The sequence below is a fragment of the Leopardus geoffroyi genome, chromosome E1, assembly GCF_018350155.1.
Source record: "Leopardus geoffroyi isolate Oge1 chromosome E1, O.geoffroyi_Oge1_pat1.0, whole genome shotgun sequence".
NCBI classification, from domain to species: Eukaryota; Metazoa; Chordata; class Mammalia; order Carnivora; family Felidae; genus Leopardus; species Leopardus geoffroyi.
The window spans coordinates 9,560,122-9,583,168 of NC_059330.1; the positions used below are offsets into that span (position 1 = coordinate 9,560,122).

Below are 23,047 nucleotides of genomic sequence, written 5' to 3' on the forward strand. Positions count from 1 at the left end.
TGAAAATGTTCCTCTTTCCCCAATAATACTGGGAAGTATGATCAAGCCTGCAAGGTGTGGGGTATGGCACTCGTGTATGATTTTCCCCGTGCATGTATTGGGTGTCCTGAACTCCAGTGTAGGTAACGAACCTGAGCGAAGCAGGTGGAATGTGGGGAGAAAGGGACTGTGGGGAACAGAGAAGCGCTTGCTGTTTGGAAAAGGAGCTGCATGTTGTTGCCGTGCAGGAGTGCTGCTTCTGTGCTGCCATTTCTTTTCCATTTCTCATGAGAAACCAGGAGTCTGGAATCTTGGGTGGAATTCTCAGTTTTTAAAATGTTCATGGGCAGTTGTTTTAAAAAAGAATGCCCTTTGATCCTGGCAAGATACAGATGACTAGTTTTGTAATCTCTGTTAGTGGTAGATGAGGACTTACAAAATTCCATTTTATAATGGAATTTGTTCAGACTGCGTGGTTAGATGCAGATGATTAAATTCAGATTATTTTCAACCTATAAATCAGTATTAGGTTTCTTGGACAATTAGCATTACAGAGTCCCTCTTTTCCTTACTCTTCAAATCTCTTCTAAGGTTAATGCGTTGTGTATGTGTGCCCACCTACACATTAACTACTTAGAAGGAATTATGATTGTACATTTAAAGTCTTAAGGGGTGCCTGGGTGGCGCAGTTGGTTGAGCGTCCGACTTCAGCCAGGTCACGATCTCGCGGTCCGTGAGTTCGAGCCCCGCGTCGGGCTCTGGGCTGATGGCTCAGAGCCTGGAGCCTGTTTCCGATTCTGTGTCTCCCTCTCTCTCTGCCCCTCCCCCGTTCATGCTCTGACTCTCTCTGTCCCAAAAATAAATTTAAAAAACGTTGAAAAAAAAAAAAATAAAGTCTTAAACAAGAATAGGGGCACCTGGATGGCTCGGTTGGGCATCCAACTTCAGCGCAGGTCATGATCTCACGGTCCGTGAGTTCGAGCCCCATGTCGGGCTCTGTGCTGACAGCTCAGAGATGACCGCTCAGAGCCTGGAGCCTGCTTTGGATTCTGTGTCTCCCTCTCTCTGTTCCCCTCCCCCGCTCGCTCTCTCTCTCTCTCTCTCTCTCTCTCTCAAAAATAAGATTAAAAACATGTCTTAAAGAAGAATATATTAATTTATCTTTTTTTATTGCCAATTGTAGAATGTTTCCCATGGACTCAAAGCCTTCATTGTTAAACCCTCCTGGATCTATACTGGTCTCATCCCCAATAAAACCAAATCCACTGGACCTGCCACAGCTTCAACATAGAGCTGCTGTTATCCCACCGATGGTAAGTTTTCTAAGTGAGGAAGAGAAGTAAAGTTGAGAAATAAAGACCTTTAGAGACCCTTCTTCTCTTTCTTAATCAGTACTTGACCTTTTAAAAAATTGTGGTAAAAAGCACACAACATAAAATTTACCATCTTAACTGTTTTTAAGCGTACAGTTCAGTAGTGTTAAATATATTTGTTGTTGTGAAATAGATCTCCAGAACTTTTCATCTTGCAGAAGTGAGACTCTCGTCTTATTAAGTGGTCACTCTCTTTTGCCCCTCCCCGCCAGCACCTGACTGCCACCATTGTACTTTTCTGTCTCTGAATTTGGCTGCTTAGATACTTCATGTAAGTGGAATCATACAGTGTTTGTCTTTTTATGACTGGCTTATTTCACTCAGCATAAAGTCCTTAAGGTTAATCCAGGTTATAGCATGTCATAATCTCTTTCCTTTTTAAGACTGATAATCTCCCTTTGTATGTATGTATCACATTTTGTTTATCCAGTCATCTGTCGCTCTATTCCTTTTTCAAATGGATTCATTGTGATAGTTGATTGAAATGGTCATTTCTATTTCAGGAAGAAAAAAACAAAACACCAAAGAAATATAATCCTCTAGCCATAAATGTTAGCAAGCTTTGCTTTTGTTTTATTTATTTTGCTATAAAACAGTGGTAGAATAAATATATAATTAGGTTTTGAATATTAAGAATGAATTATAAAGATTATGGCTAACTGCAGTATACAATTCCAAATCTAGTTTTATTTACACTTTACTCGAATAATCTCTGCAAGCTTGACTCCATTTTGACACTGAATTCTGAACTTGGGTATTGCTCTTTTACTTAGTAATGTTTTCGCTCTTGCTTCATCTCAGGGGATGTAAATTTGTTTCCTGTCTCATATGATAATTAAAAAAAGTTAAGTGTGTGCTTATGACTCACACACAAGTTGTTAAACATTTACTCATTCATTGATTTACTCAAATGGACATTTATTGAGTGTCCAGTTCAAGACAACATTGTTAATGCTGTATGGAATATTTATATATCATAATCTCTGACTTCAAAAAATTTAGAGATTGGTCTTGATAATAAGACATAGGAAAATATTACAATAAAAATTAAGATGAATTATAACAATGTGATGCTCTATTAAGTTAGAAAATATAGTATGGATATTTCAGAAGGAGAGCTTCCTTCTTAATGAGACTCTTAAAGAAGACTCCACATAGGAAATAATACTTTGGGGGGCACTTGGTGGCCCAGTGGGTTGAGCGTCTGCCTCTTTTTTTTTTGGCTCAAGTCATGATCCCAGGGTCGTAGGACCTAGCCCTGCATCAGGCTCCGCGCTATGCATGGAGCCTGCTTGGGATTCTCTCTCTCCCTCTGCTCCTCTCTCCTGCTTACACGCTCTTTCTCTCTCTCTTAAGAAAAAAAAAAAAAAAAAAAAAAATTAGAATACATCTTGCCAAATAGCCAGCTTCACTAACCAGGACATTTGTGGAACCATTAATGTACTTGAAGAATAAACATAAAAAAAAAAAAAAAAAAAAAAAAAAAAAGAAATAACATTGTGGTTGGACCAAAACAATTCATTAGGCTTTATAGCAAAAGGAGGAAGAGCCATGTTTACATATAAACCAAAGCACAAAGGCAAGTAAATTTTGTGTGTGTTTTGGGGTCAGTGAAGAATTCTATTTATAATAGCAGAAAAAACTATGGAAGTCTTTATTTAGGTAATAGTTTCTAAAAAAAGCTCTCTCTTTTCCCCCGGAAGTTTTTGTATTATGGGGTAATGGACTGTGTTAGGGGCTGTTTATTTAGTATCGAACTGAACAGGTTGGGTTCTTTCCTTCATGAAGTGAGAGAGACAGAAAATAAACAAGGAAAACATGCATTATTGCAGATTGTGCTATTGTAAGTCCTGTCAGTGTACTCTGAAAGAAAGAAGCGGGGCCACAGTAAGAAGGAATATGGGGAGGAAGTTACTGAAGTGTATTGGATGGTAAGGGATGGCCTGTCTGAAGAAGTAACATTTAACAGCCGCCCTGATAGGTCAATGAATTGGGTGTGGGAGGTGAGTGAGGTTGATTAGTCAAGGATGTCCGCCAGGAACCTGGCTTAAGCCGCTAAGGTTCCATTTTCTAAGACGGAGGTCACTGAAGGGGAAGCATTGAATTTAGGAAATGAGATATTTCCATTTGAATGCAGGTTTTGAGGTGCTTTGAGATATCCAGGTGGAGTTATTATGCAGCCATTCTGTATGGGACTTGGAGCAAACATCTTAGAAATAGAAATTGATGAGTTGTTAACATATAGATGACGTTTCAACCCACAGAAGTGGGTGTGATTAGCTGCTGCGGGAGCCTAGAGAGGAGGGGCGTTGAGCCATCCGGGATTTGGCCATCATAAGTGAAAAGCAGATAAATATTTTGATTTCTCTTATCATAAGTTTTGTGATTTTTTTTTTTTTCTCCAAATGTTTGTTTTCGAGAGCAAGAGAGAGACAGAGTGCAAGGGGGAAAGGATAGAGAGAGAGAGGGAGACGTAGGATCCGAGCTGTCAGCCAGGAGCCCAACGCAGGCTGGAACCCACAAACCATAAGATCATTACCTGAGCCAAAGGTGGACACTTAACCAACTGAGCCACCCAGGCGTCCCCTTTAGTGATTTTATATTATGTTCAGTTCTGAAAGTGAAATGTTCAGCATTTTAAGCATTACATTTGAAGATTATTTTGATTAAAAAATGGCAAAATCCGGGGCACCTAGGTGGCTCAGTCAAACGCCTGACTTTGGCTCAGGTCATGATCTCAGAGTTTGTGGGTTCAAGCCCCATGTCAGGCTCTGTACTGACAGCTCGGAGCCTGGAGCCTGCTTCACATCCTGTGTCTCCCTGTCTCTCTGTTCCTCCACCACCTGCACTCAGTCTCTTTCTCTCTCTCAAATATAAGTAAACATTAAAAAAAAAAAAACGGCAAAATCCTATCAACTGGTATGTTACAGAAATAAGCATTATTTGCAGCAGAGGGTTGTTGTTACGTTGGTCATTGGCATATTTAGATTTTTTTTTTCTTCCTGTAGGTTTCCTGTACCCCATGTAATATACCAATTGGAACCCCAGTGAGCGGCTATGCCCTGTACCAGCGTCACATTAAAGCCATGCATGAGTCTGCGCTCCTGGAAGAACAGCGACAGAGGCAAGAACAGATAGATTTGGAATGTAGAAGTTCCACAAGTCCGTGTGGCACCTCCAAGAGTCCAAACAGAGAGTGGGAAGGTAGGCAGCGCTGTCATCACAAAGAACTTTCCTGAAGGGAAACAAAACTATACTCCGAAGTGGGTCCCTTGTGTTTTGTAGTTTATCAGCATGCCGATTGATTTATTTCTCTTGCCCCAACACATAGAATCCCTTCAAATTGACCTCAGTTAGACAGTTGAGGAATGTTTGTATTATTGGCTACTCTAAAGGATGGCAGTAACATTTTTGGTGGTTTTCGTTAGTATGAATTTTCTGATATTTATCTCTATGCTGGAAGACTATAAAAACCATTCTTTCTGCCTACTTATCTGACTTTTCAGAGTAAGTGGGAATTGTTATCGTGTCCTCCAAGCAAGTCACATGTAACAGCAGGATAATGCTCTAATTCTCTGATGACAACTTTGTGAAATGTATAGTGCCAGTCAGACCCTGACTCGTCTCTCACCCCAGCATTTACCAGTTGTTTCGCCAGGGACAAGTCCCTTAACTCTTCTTTTAGTTATCTCATTTGTAAAGTGCAAGTTATGGATCGATCTGTCAGTCTGTCTCTCTATCTGTCTATTATACCTACCTACCTACCCACTTATCTATCTAATCTAATCTGTTTTTTCTCTTTCTTTCTTTCTTTCTTTCTTTCTTTCTTTCTTTCTTTCTTTCTTTCTTTCTTTCTTTCTTTCTTTCTTTCTTTCTTTCTTTCTTTCTTTCTTTCCTTCCTTCCTTCCTTCCTTCCTTCCTTCCTTCCCTTCCTTCCCTTCCTTCCCTTCCTTCCTTCTTTCTCCCTTGCTGTGATTACAACCCATAAGAAAGAATCAACAGTCAGTATTATTTTGTAACATGTGGCTCAGCATTATTCTTTATATAGTATTGTATGTAATAATATACAATTTATAATAATAATCAGTGCACTAGTATACACATGGTATAATAGATACCATGGGATATAGGTACCTTCTATAAATGATAATAGAAGGTGTTGTTATCATTGTTGTTACTGTTGTTATTTCAAGTGACAGGTTTGAGTTGTGCATGCTTTTTCTTTTTTAAATTTTTTTATGTTTATTTTTTGTTTATTATTATTTTTTTTAATATATGAAATTTATTGTCAAATTGGTTTCCATACAACACCCAGTGCTCATCCCAAAAGATGCCCTCTTCAATACCCATTACCCACCCTCCCCTCCCTCCCACCCCCCATCAACCCTCATTTTTATGTTTATTTTTGAAAGAGAGACAGACACAGAGTGTGAGTGGGGGAGGGACAGAGAGAGAGGGAGACACAGAATCCGAAGCAGGCTCCAGGCTTCGAGCTGTCAGCACAGAGCCTGATGCAGGGCTTGACCTCATGAACCGCGAGATCATGACCTGAGCTGGAGTCAGACACTTAACTGACTGAGCCACTCAGGCTCCCCTCTTTTTTTTTTTTTTTTTTCTTAATAAGATTGTTTTAATTTTAAGTACTCTCTTTTTTTCAACGTTTATTTATTTTTGGGACAGAGAGAGACAGAGCATGAACGGGGGAGGGGCAGAGAGAGAGGGAGACACAGAATCGGAAACAGGCTCCAGGCTCTGAGCCATCAGCCCAGAGCCTGATGCGGGGCTCGAACTCACGGACCGCGAGATCGTGACCTGGCTGAAGTCGGACGCTTAACCGACTGTGCCACCCAGGCGCCCGAATTTTAAGTACTCTCTGTACCCAACATAGGGCTCGAACTCACAACCCCAAGATCAAGAGTTGCACACCTCACCGACTGAGCTAGCTAGATGCCCCTGGCATGCTCTTTTTAGTTGTGCATGATAGATACACTTACTTTCTCTAAAAAGGGTAGAGGGGAGTGATTTCTACGTTGTAATAAATTCTGGCATGGTTAGGAAATGGCACATGTGTTCTGGTTGATAGTTAACTTACTAACTACGTGCTATAATATGCTTAGGATATAAGTCTATTAAGGTCTTCATTACTGTGGTTTAGATTTTTCCGTAATGATTCAAAAGACTCTTTGTAGTACCTTTTTTAGATAAGTAAGAGCAATTAGCTGTAGAATGCCCTGGATTTCAAGGGCTATTTAATATAAAATGGGAACTATGGTACTTAAATGATCTTGACCCCCTCCCCCAGTCACACCAATGATAAGTTATTAGTTATTTGGTACACTGAGCCTCTAATGTTAGAGTTCTAAATATAAGATTATTAATGTTTTTTTTTTTTTTTTTTTCCCAACGTTTATTTTTGGGACAGAGAGAGACAGAGCATTAACAGGGGAGGGGCAGAGAGAGAGGGAGACACAGAATCGGAAACAGGCTCCAGGCTCTGAGCCATCAGCCCAGAGCCTGACGCGGGGCTCGAACTCACGGACCGCGAGATCGTGACCTGGCTGAAGTCGGACGCTTAACCGACTGCGCCACCCAGGCGCCCCAAGATTATTAATGTTTTAAGTATAAGTCTTATGCTAGTAAAAATAACACCTAGCAAGGCTGGGTGTATAATAGGTGCTAAATGAATATTTCTTGAATGAAGGTAAAAATGTTAATGATTTGGGGGCTTTTAGTATATTGGGTGTAGAGAATCCTCAGTTGCTAACTCAGTAATTACATGTTGAAGGAATGAGTTAAATGAACTAGAGTATAAATGGACTTAGCAGAAGTGCTTATCTTTTGAGCAGCCCAATTACGAGAAAATCTGTCATGATGTGAATGATAAAAATTATAGAGTAATTTAAAAGTCTGTCAATGTATTCCTTACATAAATGATTTAGAATAAATGTTGGGAGGAAGAATTTAAAAGAACCTAGAAAAAATGACATTCAAATGATATTTGCCAAATTCGTACTAAAGCTGAGTATTATTGTTAGTAATATCTGCATTATTCTAATATGTATATCATATAGTTACTTTAGGACCTCAATATCTTGTCTTGTTCTACTTTATAAATTGGGCTGTATTTGGAAGCTGGAGAGACTGAATCAGGCTAGAGCCCAACTTCTAAGACTCTAAACAATGAACTGCATTTCTCTCTGGTCAGTCACATTAATCCATGTGGTTTAGATAAGAGGGGTATCCTAATTAAAAAAAAAATTTTTTTTTTCAACGTTTATTTATTTTTGGGACAGAGAGAGACAGAGCATGAACGGGGGAGGGCCAGAGAGAGAGGGAGACACAGAATCGGAAACAGGCTCCAGGCTCTGAGCCATCAGCCCAGAGCCTGACGCGGGGCTCGAACTCACGGACCACGAGATCGTGACCTGGCTGAAGTTGGACGCTTAACCGACTGCGCCACCCAGGCGCCCCTTTTTTTAAAAAAATTTTTTTTTTCAACGTTTATTTATTTTTGGGACAGAGAGAGACAGAGCATGAACGGGGGAGGGGCAGAGAGAGAGGGAGACACAGAATCGGAAACAGGCTCCAGGCTCTGAGCCATCAGCCCAGAGCCTGACGCGAAGGGTATCCTAATTTTTAATTGCAATGCAGTGGTCCTTTTTTTCCCCCCAAATTTATTTATTTTTGAAGGAAAGAGAGAGCATGAGAGCATGAGTGGGGGAGGGGCAGAGAGAGAGGGAGACACAGAATCTGAAGTGGGCTCCAGGCTCTGAGCTATCACCACAGAGCCCGATGTGGGGCTTGAACCCCTGAACCGTGAGATCATGACCTGAGCCGAAGTAGGACACTTAACCGACTGAGCCACCCAGGCACCCCTATAGTTCAGTGGTCTTAGAACCACATGGTAATTATATTTTTGATTAATATGATACCAAGGTGTTTATCAATATGACATCAGTTTGGTTCAAGGTGACCCTAGACTCTGGGGCGGTTGATTACATTTTTTCCCAAGGTTAAGTTTTGTTTTAGCTCATCTACCTAGTATGTTTGTCCAGTGATTTGTTAACCAAGTGCCTGAAGACTCTCCTAAGTTGAGAGGTATCCATACATAGTTCAGTGTAAAGGATAATTTCCCTTACATTTATACATCCCCCTTATATAATTGTATACTTGCAGTTAAATTGCTTATATGCAGCATGTTTGATATAAATGTTTTCAATGCAACATCATAGAATAGTTCATAGAATGGTAAATACAGCAAGAATGTGGATTTAACATATAAACAATCACCAGACTGGTACAGTCCACTTGGATTAGGACCATGGTTTTGACTTTTCACAGTCTCACTTAGAAAGTGACAGGCAGCACCGGTTGTCCAACTGTTTGACTGCATTCACCTTAATGTCAGTGGCACAAAAAATTATTGTAGGTGGTGTAAGCCTTTTCACCTGTAGGAAAGCTTGGGGAAAACCTTAGAGGCAATTGTTTTCACTTTCCAGGAACATTTACACAAGCTGACCCCTGCTTTAGTTTGAAGCCTTTTCCCTGTAGTGAAGGAGCTCAGACACACAGGTCGAGAGAGTTAAAATTAAACTTGCATTGCAGGTTTAATAGGATCAGTTCAATCCAATTAGGAGTTAATGCATCTGTGCAACTGAATCTAGTCTGTTTCTTTTGTTGTTGGTTTCTTTATCTTTTCAGCCCTGAGTACATGATGATTTAAAAGCTGTATTTAGAACCATCTAAATTTCCAGTTTTCCTTTAACAGTACATGACAAAATAGTTTCCACATAGTTGTCAACTTATTGGAAGTGACAAAACAATCACACGGAATTTATAATACACTATGCTGTTAAATTCTCTAGAAAGGAAGACATGATTTTCTTTGGAAGTGGGTCTGTTTTATAAATCTGCACAACATTAGAGCACTTAATCTAATTCGTTACATTAATATGGCTAAGAAGGGAAGAGTACCATCCTCTTAATGGGTATGCCCAGAGGCATCTGAAATTCAACACCCAGTGATTCAGGGAGGCATTTTTGCCATGTGGTTTAGAGCTCAGAGTCAGGCTTTTGAGAGATCCCTGGTAGAGTGACCTTGGTTGGGCAATACGGTATGATTCTTTTTGAGCTTCAGTTTCCTCATCTGTGAACTGGTGTTAATAATCTCATTGGTCTTGAGGGCTAAGTGAGATAATTCATGTAATCACGGTGCTCTGCACTGTATGTATATAAATAGTATATAAAAAGTATGTAAACAGTACATACTTTAAAAAAAAATTAAGTATTAACACACAGTGCAGTATTGGCTTCAGGAGTAGAAATCAGTGATTGATCACATACAACACCCAGTGCTCATCACAAGTGCCCTCCTTAGTACCTGTCACTCATCTAGCCCATCTTCCACCCATCTCCCTCCATCAACCCTTGGTTTTGTTCTCTGTCATTAAGAGTCTCTTGTGGTTTGTTTCCATTTCTTCTTGCCCCTCCCCCCACCTTGCCGTATGTTCATCTGTTTTGTTTCTTAAATTCCACCTATGCGTGAAATCATATGACATTTGTCTTTCTCTGAAGTACATACTGTTTTTAAAAGTTTATTTATTTTGAGAGAGAGAGAGAGAGCAAGGGAGGGGTGGAGAGAGGGAGAGAGAGAATCCCAAGCAGGCTCCGCACTGTCAGTGCAGAGCTCAACGCGGGGCCCGAACTGATTGAACTGCGAGATCAGGACCTGAGCTGAAATCAAGAGTCAGACACTTAACTCACTGAGTCACCCAGGCTCCCCATTGAAGGACATGCTTAATATTAGCTGATGACTATAATTGTTTCTAGTTTTTACACAAATCTTAGTAAGCCGGAGAACTCTTTATGCCTTGTGCTAATGAATCTTTATTTGAAACCAGTTATAAACCTTCCTTTTAATAGTGAAATGCTAGAGAACTTCTCTTTATAGATAGGAACTTTCACTGCTTACTGTAGTTTAGTAAAGAAAAAAAGAATAAAAAATAAGCGTAGCCGTTTGAAGGGAGAAGACAAATTATTATTCACAGGATAAGATTATCTACCTAGAAAGCCTAAAAGAATCAACTGGAAAGTTATTAGAGCTAAAAGGAAAGTTCATTAAGTTTTTGAGGAAAAAAAAAAATGATATGCAGGAATCCACATCTTTCTTTCCTATGTATCTGCAATAAAAAGTTATATATGTAAAAGATGAAAAAGATGGTTTCCTAGCAACAAAATATAAAATACCTTAAAAATTTTAACAAGGAATGTATAGAAAAGACATATGAGAAAGTCTAGATTCCTCATTTAGGAAACGTTATTATGGAATGTCCGGTCTCCTGTATTCATAAATTTAATGCCAGTCTAATGAAAATTCCAGTGACATTTTGTTTGGAGAGGAACTACTTAGAATGATTTTAAATTTAGGTTTCCCTGCAAGACTAAATGGGTAAGACTAGGTAAGCAAAAGAATAATAGGAATTTGTTCTGGCAGACATTAAAATACCCCAAATCTAAATGTTTTGGGTTACAGATGATTTGTACTTTCTTCCTTGTGCTTTTCTGATTTTCCAGAATTACAATGTCCATATCATTTTAAAAAAGAAAAAAGTTATATATTATTATGTGTATTTTTAAATATTAATGTGACTGCATATCTGATGTACCCATTTAAATGTTTAAAGTTTTTTGTAATGCTTAATGTAGAGGTAAATCATATGATTTTTATTAGCATTATTATAGTACAATTCATAGTTTTATAAACCGGTGTAGGTTTTTTGGATTAGTTTGATCTGTACCCTTTGAAAGGCTTCTTCCATTTCTTAATCATGTTTATTTTTCTGACTGTTAAGTGGTGGGTTTCAACAGGCTAAATAAAAGAGTTGAAATTCTCAGAGATCTAAGTCAAGCAAGACTTGAATTCACAGAATGGCCGGATAATCTGAGGTTTGCCTGTTGGGATCCTTATTGCATGTGAAAACGCTAGTTTTCCTATTGAGGAGAAAAGGAAGTACTTTGTCTTTTAAAGGGAAAAATCATAACTGAATTTTTGAGGATTTTATTAGGGTCCTAGTGATGGTGCATACACAGATGTAACCTCTGTATGGGTGGATTCCCCCCAGGAATTTTAGATTTTAATTTATTAGTATATAGTCGGATCTGCCCCTGGATGGTGTGGGCTTGGTCCTTTCACACTTACTATTTTCGTTTGGGGTTCTTCCCTTATTTTGATAACTTTAACTTTCATAGGAAAATCAGTCGCCTATATGCCCTATGCTGAGGTCACACGTGCCCTAGAACAGGAAGCACAGATGCACAGTACCGCAGCAAGGTCAGCATCACCGTGTAGGCTCTCTCCGAGAGAAGTCAGTAAAGCCGCTCCACAGCCTATGAGTGCAGCCCGCTATAGTGTCCCGCCAGGTAAATATCGTTCCTCTGTGCAGTGGCTGCTGGCCATCTACCTGCCGGTGCTACACATGGGTGGTTTCCAGGACATGCCCTTCCCGTTTCAAGAGTACCTTCTGGTTTCTCTACATCCCATCATCACTTGTATTCAGTTGAGATTTACCGGGGCCGCTGGGAAGTTTGTGTCCACACGTGTCCACTGTGACATTGACTGGCTTTTCTGTTACGAGGTCCTGTACTTTTGAAAAATCTTGAGATCCCCTCCCCCACCGTAAGAGATTCCCGAGTCTGTGAGAGCCAGAATCCGTGAATGTTGCTCAAATTCTGCAGGATGCAAAAGGGGACATACAGCTGGTTGTCAGTTGCGTCTGTATGTTCTCCCTAGTTGCCGCATCAGCTGCTCGTAAGAAGCAGGTCCAAAGAGTGATGGAGAGAGAGAGAGAGGATTATTAAAGATTGCCATTTGCCGATGCTAAGCAGAAGTAGGTTGAAATGAACATCAGCTTGCAAGCTCTGGTTTGACAGGGAGTTGGATATTTCAGCCTCCCAAATACCATGTGTGACCTGAATGTGTATACGGCTTTAATTCAAGTGAAAGAGAAATTTAAAATAGAAATGCTCATCTTCAGCCTCATCTTGCACTCCAAATCCAATTTGTGATTTAAAAATTCAGGAATGACTGAGATAGGTGGGGTGTTGCAAACTACGAAATGGACTGTTTTAAATCATCTTTTTTCTTCCTTTTAAAAGTCCTGCAGCCTGCTCCACATCAAGTGATAACCAATCTCCCTGAAGCGGTTCGGCTTCCGACAACCCGACCCACGAGGCCACCTCCTCCACTTATTCCATCATCTAAAACGACAGTGGCTTCCGAAAAACCCTCTTTCATCCTGGGAGGCTCCATCTCGCAGGTAAAAACGTCTTCTCTCCTCAGGAGATTTCTGTTGAGGATTGCTTTCTGTCACTCATTTGTCAGAGTCTTAAATGAAAACCTATATACGAAGAGTCCATGACCAGAAAATATGGCGGTCATCGTACTCCGTGCCACGCTCCGGAAGCTTGTGTGCGTTGGGTGCGCAGAGTGAGTGGCCTTGGCACACTGTCTGGTTTAACTTCTGCGAGGCACTTCTGTGCCCTGAAGTTGAGTGTAGCGTAGATGAAAGAGGAGTCTCGGGGCGCCTGGGTGGCGCAGTCGGTTAAGCGTCCGACTTCAGCCAGGTCACGATCTCGCGGTCCGTGAGTTCGAGCCCCGCATCAGGCTCTGGGCTGATGGCTCAGAGCCTGGAGCCTGTTTCCGATTCTGTGTCTCCCTCTCTCTCTGCCCCTCCCCCGTTCATGCTCTGTCTCTCTCTGTCCCAAAAAAATAAATAAACGTTGAAAAAAAAAAATAAAAAAAATAAAAAAAAAAGAAAGAGGAGTCTCTTCCGAGGAGTCTTTTCAAGTACTCAGATATGTGTTGACCAACTATTACAAAGGCTCTAAATACCAGTTCATTCTGACTTTGGCCACTGTATCTTTCTTTTTTCCTGGTGTTACTTTTTTTTTTTAATACGGTGTTATCTTTTTTTTTTTTTTTTTTTAATTTTTTTAATGTTTGTTTATTTTTGAGAGAGAGAGACAGACAGAGGGAGACATAGCGTGAGCAGGGGAAGGGCAGAGGGACAGAGAAGGAGACACAATATGAAGCAGGCTCCGTGCTCCACGCTGTCAACACAGAGCCTGAGGCGGGGCTCAAACTCACAAACCGTGAGATCAGGACCTGAGCTAAAGTTGGACCCTCAGCCGACTGAGCCACACAGGTGCTCCAAATGTGGTCTTCTCTTAATTGTTGTAAAGTGTTGACTCATGTTCAGGACCAGCAGTGACCACACCCCTGTCAGGTTATAGAACCATTTCATCACTCCAGAAAGTTTTCTCACGCCCTTTCGGCCTGAAGCAATCCTAGTTTTGCTTTCTACTGGCACAGATTAGTTTTGCCTTTTCTAGAACTTCATGTAAATGGACTCATACAGTGTGTACTCTTCTGTGTCTTCTTTAACATAGCATAACGGCTTTAGGGATTCATCCAGGGTTTTGTGTCATCAGTTTTTTTTTTTTTTTTTTTTTTATTGCCAAATAATACTACATTGTATGAACATACTGGTTTGTTTATCCATTTTCTTGTTAATGGAAGTATGAGCTATTTCTTGTTTTTGGCTACAGTGAATAAAGCTGATACAAACATTATACTGGGCTCTTTATAGATAGAATGTTTTCATTTCTCTTGTATACTCCCCTGAGAGTGGAATTGCTGAATATATGTTATACTTTACTTTATAATTTTCCAGAGTGGGTCTCCAGTTTTACACCACTACCCCCAACGCATAAGCCTTCACGTTGCTTTGCTGTTGGCAGTCTTTTTTATCTTGGTTTTATTAGTGGGTATGTAACATTTGATGGTGGCTCTAGTTTGCATTTCCCTGAAAACAAAGATGTTGAGCACTTGCTCGTATATTTATTGGTCATTTATGCATCTGATTGTGAAGTGACTGTCTTACTATCTGTTTTTATTGGGATTTTTGGTTAGTAGGTTGTAGAAGTTCTTTATATGTTGTGGATGAAAGGTCTCTGTTATAAAGTTTTTTCTTTTTGTGGCTTTTGTGTCTTACTGATATGTTTTGATGAGCAGAAATTTGAAATTTTGTTGTGATTGTTGTAGCTTTCTTTATAAGTCCTGAAATCATGTGCTATGAGTCCTTGTAAGGGCTTTTATTTTTCAAGATTGCTCTGCCTCTTCTCTGTGACTTCGGCATTTCCATATAAATTATATAGGTGAGCTTTGACAAAAAATTCTGCTGGGATTATGGCAGGGGTTGCCTTAAATCTATAGATTATTTTGGGATACATATGAAGATCTTGAGAATATTGAATCTTCTAATCCATGAACATGTTTATCTTTCCATATTTTAGGTCTTTAATTTCTCTCAACAGTATTTCATAGTTTTCACTGTAGAGGTTTTGTTAGATTTATTTTCAGTTAATTATTTGTAACGTATTTTATGTTTTCATGTGTGGGTCATACTTTCTTGTTTCTTGTAAATTTTGGTTAAAAACTGGATATTTTACATAACAGAATGTGGCAACTGTGGAAAATGGATTTTCCTCTCTCCCTAGGGTTTGCTGTTGTTGCTATGTGTGTTGGTATTTGCTTTGTGACTTTTCTGAACTAACTCTGTAAAGTCTGTATTCTTGTGACCTGTGTGGCCATTGAAGTCACTGTTTGGTTCACCTGGTGGCCAGCTAATTGCTGGACAGACTTCAGTACCTAGAATCAGTAAGTGTCCCAGTCTTGACTGAGTAGCTCTGTGTGTGTGTTGGGGCACGCCTTCGACATTCAGCCTGGTACCTGACAACCCTGCCTTAGTCTTCTCTTCCTGCTTCCACAGAGCTTTGAGGTCAGCCAGAGTTGAGAATTCAAGGCCTTCTCAGGTCTTTCCTAGGCATCTGCACAACCTTGCACATGCACATGGCCTCCTAGATTGTTAGGAATACGTTGGAGTTTTTCAGATCCCCTTTAAACATCTCATTCCTTGGCTTTTCCTTTAAAGGTGTTTGGTTAGCCTCTCATTTGCCTTCTTGGTTATCTACTGCCCCAGGCAGTGAAGAATTTCAGTCATTTGACTCTGATAGTTTTTTTTTTTTTTTTTTAATTTTTTTTTTCAACGTTTGTTTATTTTTGGGACAGAGAGAGACAGAGCATGAACAGGGGAGGGGCAGAGAGAGAGGGAGACACAGAATCGGAAACAGGCTCCAGGCTCTGAGCCATCAGCCCAGAGCCTGACGCGGGGCTCGAACTCACGGACCGCGAGATCGTGACCTGGCTGAAGTCGGACGCTTAACCGACTGCGCCACCCAGGTGCCCCAGACTCTGATAGTTTTTGACAAGCGTGCACCTCATTCCCCACCGTAGTCAGGTCAAATAAAGACAGCCTTGCAAATGGGTCTTCCAGAGAACCAGAAGGAATAATGACAGTTATCTGGGAATGAGGCTTTTAGGGAGCCCAGCCCTGTTCTTTCCCCTGCAGTGGCTGCCAGGCTGATGGTTTTCACCATGATTGAGGGTTGTTGATTTTCACTGCCGCCACCGAGCTTGGCCGGGAGTATATGAGATGAAATAGAACAAGTTCAGATGCCACGAAACCCACTGTTCTTACTTAGATTCTGCTGGTTTTCTTGAACACATGCGCCCAGATTTCCACAACCCTTTGGTTAATTTTCAGATTAAAAGTTGTTGTTGTTGTTTTATAATTTTTACTGGTTGCCTTTGTGGAGGAGAGTTTTCTGAAGTCCTTACTCTTGGTTTTCACTGATGTCAGTGTCCTGTAGCATTTTTAAGAGGCATAATAGTAGCTTACGTTTTGAGTGTAGTGTTAAGTGCTTTATTTATGTAATTTGTCAACAATAAATTATTTACATGAAATTTATGGTGATTTCAGAAGACCTGTCTTGCTCCTTTTAAAAATATTTTTAATGTAAGCAATCCATGATAAGGATTCTCTTGCTTTGCAAATACCTGTTCTTAACTTGGGGCAGTGGGGGTGTAAATTTTTATAAACAGAAACACAAGCATTAAATTTATTGTTGACCTTGTGAAAAGACAATGTTATTTTAGTCTTTTAAAATTATTTTTAGGGAACACCTGGCACTTATTTGACTTCTCATAATCAGACTTCCTACACTCAAGAAACAGCTAAGCCCTCAGTGGGTTCTATCTCTCTTGGATTGCCACGGCAACAGGAATCTGCCAAATCAGGTCAGTGAGTAAATACTCATAATGTTCCTGCATTTGTAGCATCACACTTGGTAATTCAGCCCTTGATCTCTTCATGTGTGTCTCTTGCTTTGGTCCATAGCTACTGTGCCCTACATCAAGCAGGAGGAATTTTCTCCCCGAAGCCAGAACTCCCAGCCTGAGGGTTTATTGGTCAGGGCACAACACGAAGGAGTGGTCAGAGGTAAAATATGCTGTTTGGCAGAAATGTTAAACTTTTCTTCCCAATAAATTTATTAAAGTAAGTCACTAATATGGTTTAACTGTGGGGTTTTAAGTTAGAACCTGTACATTCTAAATTTTTCTTTCTGTATAAAAATAATTTAAAACTGTGAAATTCCATATTTTAGTAATCCTCTTTAATAATTGCGTTATTATTTTAAAAGTGCATTTCAGTAAAACGCAGCTATTCTTTTTGCTGCTGTGTCCTTCTCTCAGCCCTCCTCCAAGTAGGGACTGGTGTTTGTTTGTTTGCAGTGGCAGAAGGTTAAGTGGCTAATAATTTTGGTTTTCTTCAGGTACTCCAGGAGCCATTCAAGAAGGAAGTATAACTCGGGGGACTCCAACCAGCAAAATTTCCCTGGAAGGCATCCCATCCCTGCGGGGTTCCATCACTCAGGTTAGTTGTGATCGTGCCTGAAATCCTGGACAAGAGCTAATGAGAAAACTAGAAGTCCGGTTTCAAGAGCTCTGGCTGTTACAGCAGTATAGTTTTGTGATTAAGTTGTTTGTTGTTCTGGATTATGGGACTGGATCTCAGTGGTAATAAACCCAAATCTATAAAACTGTCTGCAGAAAGACATTAATGTAATTGTTTTGACCACAAGCTATATTCTCTATTCTGCAGGTCATTTGAAAAGGTCAGTTATTTGCAAATGGGCAGAAGAAACAAGTTCTGATTGATGTAGTTCTTACTGTCTTCCTGGCAAAGCTTCTACCATGTGTTGAGCTTAAATAGAAATGGAGAAGAAAATCATTATAAATTATTTGCTCGCCTTTGCCCCCTGTGAAAAAGAAGGTCCTACAGTCCCGGCCTATAAGCCGCCTTGCTAGAGTCTAAGGCTAACCCGGGAGATATGGATGATGTTGATAAAAGCATCACAAGTCAAGTATCTTCTTCCAATTTTAGGTTAAATAAGTTGCCAACTTTCATTAGGGAAAGGTCTTTCTTTTCCTCCATTAGATGTTAGTTTGAAGTGTAACAGTCATTAGCCTCTTTAGTCTTGTAGATCTGGGAAGGGAAAATTCTATTTTGGGAAATGATTGTAAACAGATTTTTTTGCACATTGAACCTGTTACAGGATTTCTATTCTGTTCTTCTTCCTTGTCTTTTGTCCTTGTTCCCTACGACAGTGGTTGTTAAAAGTGTGGTCCCCAGGCCAGCAGCATTAGTGGGACCCGGGAAGTTGTTAGGCATGTAAATAAAGTCTCATCTGTGGGGGCGGTGCCCAGCAGTCTGTGTTTCCAGCCCTGCAGTGATTCTGCTGGATGTCCAGTCGAGAACCACACCCTAGGACCCTGCTGACCCAGGGTAGTCTGTGCCCTAGAGCGTCAGCACCTCCTGGGAGCTTGTTAGAATAACGCAGAAATTTTAGCCCCCTCTTCAGATACTGAATTAGCGTCTCCATTTTAAGAAGATTCACCAGTGACTCCTTTCTGAGACGTGGTTTATGGAGTATGGCATAGTGATCTAGAAAGTTACATATTAACTCTTCTCATGTCTCCTTCTAAATTTGACCAAAATATACATCCCCTTGAGATTAACTTTCAGAATAAGCAAACACTTCAGTAGCGGAGAAGAGAAATAAATGGCTTATGTATATTATTATCTCTTCTTGGTCATTTTCACTCTGGTAACCACGCTGTGGGTAGGAGGACAGAATGAACTGGATCGAATGAGGCTAGGCTGTTCTCTGTTTATTTTCAAACCAGTCTGCGCACATGGCATGAGCACTTCCGAAGTAGGCATTAAGGATTTTCAGATGTTTACTCCCAGGCTCGTTGAATGGCCATACAAGTAGATGTTTTGTTCTTGTCTTTCTTCCTGCTCTAAGCATGTGGTTTCAGATTGTCCTCACTAGAGTTTTGGGGACACTTAATGTGGGAGTGGGCTGGGTCTGGGCCTGCCACTCTCATTTCAACCCAAGCAGCTCACTTTTATAGAGTGTTCTACACATTAGGTGCCATGAGTGATTTTGCTAGAAAGGGAAGGGTTTACTGCTTTAAGGAAGGCTTAGAAAGAACCACGGCCATAGGCACTCTAGAAGAGGACTACTAAATTATGGTGAAAGTTCAGATGATGTGGCCTAAACTGAATCCACATCACAGAATGGAGGCATCTGAGTTTTGTCATTCCTGCCCCCCACGTCCCCCATTGGTGACCAGAAGGCACACAGTTTGGGAACTGCAGGTTCTTTTTCTCTTACGACAATGTGAGAGCAAGTTGTGGACTCTAAATTTAAAACTTTATTTATTACCTCTTTTTTATTAGACATTTTGAAAAAAAAAGTGTTACATTTGCATGATTTTGGGTCTTAAGACAGATTTTTTTTCCCCCCTGGGCATTAAGAGGTTTGACCTCAAGGTGGGGAAAAAAGCTGATTTGACTCATATATACCTGTTTTGTATGGCAGGGTTCAAGGACAAAAAGGTACAGTGTTTCTTAATGTTTATACAAACTTAATGTCTGGTCCTCTTGTGTCTTTGACCTTCTTTGTAGATACGGTTTGATCTCTCAGTGTGGTAGGTTAAGTTTTCTGAGTGTCTCACGTTTCCTCTAAATCCGAGTGTTTATGTTTGATTCGATGGCAGGGTACCCCAGCTCTGTCACAGGCTGGCATACCAGCTGAGGCTCTGGTGAAGGGATCCATTTCTAGAATGCCCATTGAAGAGAACAGTCCTGAGAAGGGCAGAGAGGAAGCTGCATCAAAAGGTCATGTTATTTATGAAGGCAAAAGTGGACACATCTTATCATATGACAGTAAGTATGTCGTCTGTACTCTGAAGCCAGAACTATAACGTATGACTAAAAACATGGGATTCTGGTTCCCCACCTACTTGCTTGGGGGAGTTAGTTTTCCTTCCTGAGCCCAAGTTTAATCTCTGTAAAAGGGGTTAACAGTAGTGCCTTCTCATGGAACTTTTGTGAAGATTTAACTCAGATGGAGACAGTCAATGAAAAGTGATAAACCGTGTAGAGCCCATAGTAAGTGGTTCTGTCAGTGGTAGCTAACATCACCTGTGGCCAGTTGATTTAGCCTAAGAAAATATTCTTTGTTTCACTGTAGTAGAATCACTTTTATCTTAAAGATCTCTTTTATGCATTAAGAATTAGGGAGTAGGAGCGCCTAGGTGGCTCAGTCGGTTGAGCGTCCGACTCTTGATTTGGGCTCAGGTCATGATCTCACAGTCCGTAGGGTCGAGCCCTTCCTCAGGCTCCATGCTGACAGTGGAGCCTTTCTGGGATTCTCTCTCCCCGTCTGTCTCACTCTGCCCCACCCTCCCTCACTTGCGTTCTCCGTCTCAACTTGAAAACTTAAAAAAAAAAAAAGAATTAGGGAGTAGATACTAGTCTGATAATCCTGGAAAGGGCATTGAATTTAAATTCTACTTATATAAAACTAGTTTAATGTCTGTGTGTGTGTCAACATTTTCTTTAGATGTATTCTTAGGTTATATTTTCTCATTAACGTTACAACGGTGATTCAGTTATGGTATCACAGCCAAGCGAGGGACTGGATTTGCGTTCCCATTTGCAACTTTTTTGTGAACCGAGTAGTCCTTAGTCATGCTTTATCTTTCTCTTTGAATACAGCGACATAAGGTATGCCAGCAACAGTGACTGATGTAAAACACATGGTAACTTTCGTATTTCCTTCCTTCTTTCTTGTTTTAACATTTCTGGCATACACCGATTTACATTTTGCTTCTGGAGGAAGAAATTAACGGACATTGCCTAAGCCAGAAATCTGGATGTCATCCTTGACACTTCCTTCTCTTCCCCCCTCCAGTCAGTCCTAAGTTGTTTCCGTTTTCTTCTCTGAATTCTCTGGAATCCATCCATTGCTCTGTATTCCCCACTGCCACCATCATCTTTCACCCGGACAACTCGGCAGCCGCCTCACTGGTCTCCCCACCTTTAGTCGTAGCCCATGTTCAGAACCGTATCATGTCACTTCCTCCTTGACTCTTCATTGCTTTAAAGTCATTGTGCGCCCCTTCCTTTGGCTTCATCCCCCCTCTACCACCTGCTGTCAGCTCCTCTCTCAGGCTGTTCCCTTCCCACCTTCTCCCTTACCTGCTTTGCTCTGCCTGCCACGCACTCTCGCTCCAGCCCCGACCCCCACACCAGCGACGATCCCACCGTGTCTCACCTTGGGGGTCTGTGTGCTCACCGTTCCCTTGGCCTGTACCACCTCCTGTTCCCTTTGCCTCTCACTTGAAGCACCTCCTGCTTGTCCTTTAGTTCTCAGCTTGCACATGACTTCTAGGCAGCCTCATCCGAGCCTTTTAAGTGTTGGGTTCACCCACACTGTTCTTACAGGACGTTGCGCCACTCTTTTCATAGTCCTGACTGCACTCTACAGCAGTTCCCTAGTACTTTATCTGCACCCGCCACGATTGGGTGAGTTTCATGAGGGGAGGGGCTTAATTTGGTCACCTTCTCTGCAAGCCTAGCTTATGCCTGGCACTCAAATATATTTGAATTAATGAAGAAGATTTTCATAAATATCATCCACATAGCAGTATGTCGTAAGTTGACTAGTTTTTATGTCATTATTTTTATAAGATAGACTATGAAACTAAGATAAATGATTTACTGTAGAAGAGGTCTTGGGCGCTGAGCAATTCTTGTTTCTATATTCTACAGATATTAAGAATGCCCGAGAAGGGACAAGGAGTCCAAGAACAGCTCATGAAATCAGTTTAAAAAGAAGCTATGAATCAGTGGAAGGAAATATAAAGCAAGGGTTGTCAATGAGGGAGTCTCCTGTGTCAGCACCACTAGAGGGTAAAATGTTTCCAGACATTTATTCTAGATACATTTAATTTTGTACAGCAAATTTGCATGGCTGGGTTAGGTTGTATTCAGTCTGTTATTTCTACCTGAGATTTCTATTCATATTAACATAGAAATGAAACCTACATTAATGTTATCATAGTAATAATATAAACACAGTAAAGTATATAATATATGATTAATACTTTATTAATATGATGCTTATTAATATGTTTAAATTTATATTCATATCTACATATACCTCAAGTACGTGACAGTGGAAGGGAGTAAAATTAAACATCATTGTCATATCATGTGCTCATGCAATTTGAAGATTATTCCTGCTAGGGTTAAGTGAATTGAAAAATGTAAAATTCATTCTGAGAACTTTGTTTTTATTGTGAGGCAGTTAAAGTCGTGTCATGGAACAAAGACGTGTATTTGAATTTCAGCTGCACCCTTTCCTGATGAATTTCTCCTCACGAGTTTCATCTTCTAAAGGGATTGTAGTTACCATTGTGTGAGGATTGGAGAAAGGTGTCCAGCCTTGTGCTGACCGTACACGATGTGCATGATACATGATAGCTGTGTTTTATTTCGTTAATGGCTGACTTTCTTTAAATCTTAACCTGCCTCGAGTGTTTCATGTTATTCTAGGTGAAATACTAAAAACAGGGTAAGGATTCTTCAATCTTAGAAGTCCTGTGCAATTTTCTAAGAGCTGGATTCTCTCTCTGTTAAAAAATTAAAAAACAAAAAACCTCACTTCCCTTCCTTTTAGGGTAAATGCATGTGATTATTTCCAGTCCTTGAGCCAATTTTTTTCTGATATGATGTGAAGCTTTTTAAGAGGTTATTTATAGCTCTTTCGTTTTGATTTGCATATTTTCGTTGATGTATGTTGCCTGTGTATGAGGTGCCCATCTTTCATGTTTCCCTTTCTCAGAGGTCTAGTTCAGAGCTAGACAGCGGTCCTCAGCCTCTCTGTGCCCTCTCACCTGGAGAAAGCAGCATTGGGATTTTGCATTTAGCTTTGGAAGTGTCTTTCTTTCCTTTTTGATTTATAATAGATGTCTTCTGGGGTTATTTTCTATTTAGGAGAACGTTCACAAAGGAACAAATAATGTCACATTGGGTACTTCCAACTTTTTTTTTTTCTTCCATGATACCCTCTGAATAGCTCACAAATTTAAGCATAAAGCTTTTATCAAAAAGTCTATACTCTATGGTCAGTATAAAGTATGTGACAATTGAAATACACATCGTGTTTAATGCTTGAATTGCTTTCTTGCTTTGAAAGGGCTGATATGCCGAGCATTACCCAGGGGGAGCCCTCATTCTGACCTCAAAGAAAGGACTGTGCTGTCTGGTTCCATAATGCAGGGTAAACTCTTCGCTTGTTTGGGCTTTTTTATTCATGATGGCCTCATTGGCAAAGTACTTTGACATTAATGTGCAGCGCATGAAACCTGCTTTGCAAGT

At 40.5% G+C, this 23,047-nt stretch overlaps 1 protein-coding gene across 26 annotated transcripts in view; it reads left to right on the forward strand.

The window, feature by feature from the left end:
* The window catches only part of NCOR1 (nuclear receptor corepressor 1), a 162,475-nt gene that overhangs the window by 111,189 nt on the left and 28,239 nt on the right, over nt 1-23,047 (forward strand). For 14 of the 26 annotated variants that reach the window (XM_045487468.1, XM_045487478.1, XM_045487473.1 and 11 more), the window contains 10 exons: nt 1,163-1,292; nt 4,361-4,556; nt 11,601-11,771; nt 12,507-12,667; nt 16,428-16,548; nt 16,649-16,750; nt 17,085-17,185; nt 19,378-19,546; nt 21,437-21,577; nt 22,866-22,949. In XM_045487468.1, the coding sequence (XP_045343424.1) occupies nt 1,163-1,292; nt 4,361-4,556; nt 11,601-11,771; nt 12,507-12,667; nt 16,428-16,548; nt 16,649-16,750; nt 17,085-17,185; nt 19,378-19,546; nt 21,437-21,577; nt 22,866-22,949 (1,376 nt within the window). The remainder of the gene's footprint in view (nt 1-1,162; nt 1,293-4,360; nt 4,557-11,600; nt 11,772-12,506; nt 12,668-16,427; nt 16,549-16,648; nt 16,751-17,084; nt 17,186-19,377; nt 19,547-21,436; nt 21,578-22,865; nt 22,950-23,047) is intronic. The other 12 variants (XM_045487476.1, XM_045487483.1, XM_045487490.1 and 9 more) reach the window with 1 other exon arrangement.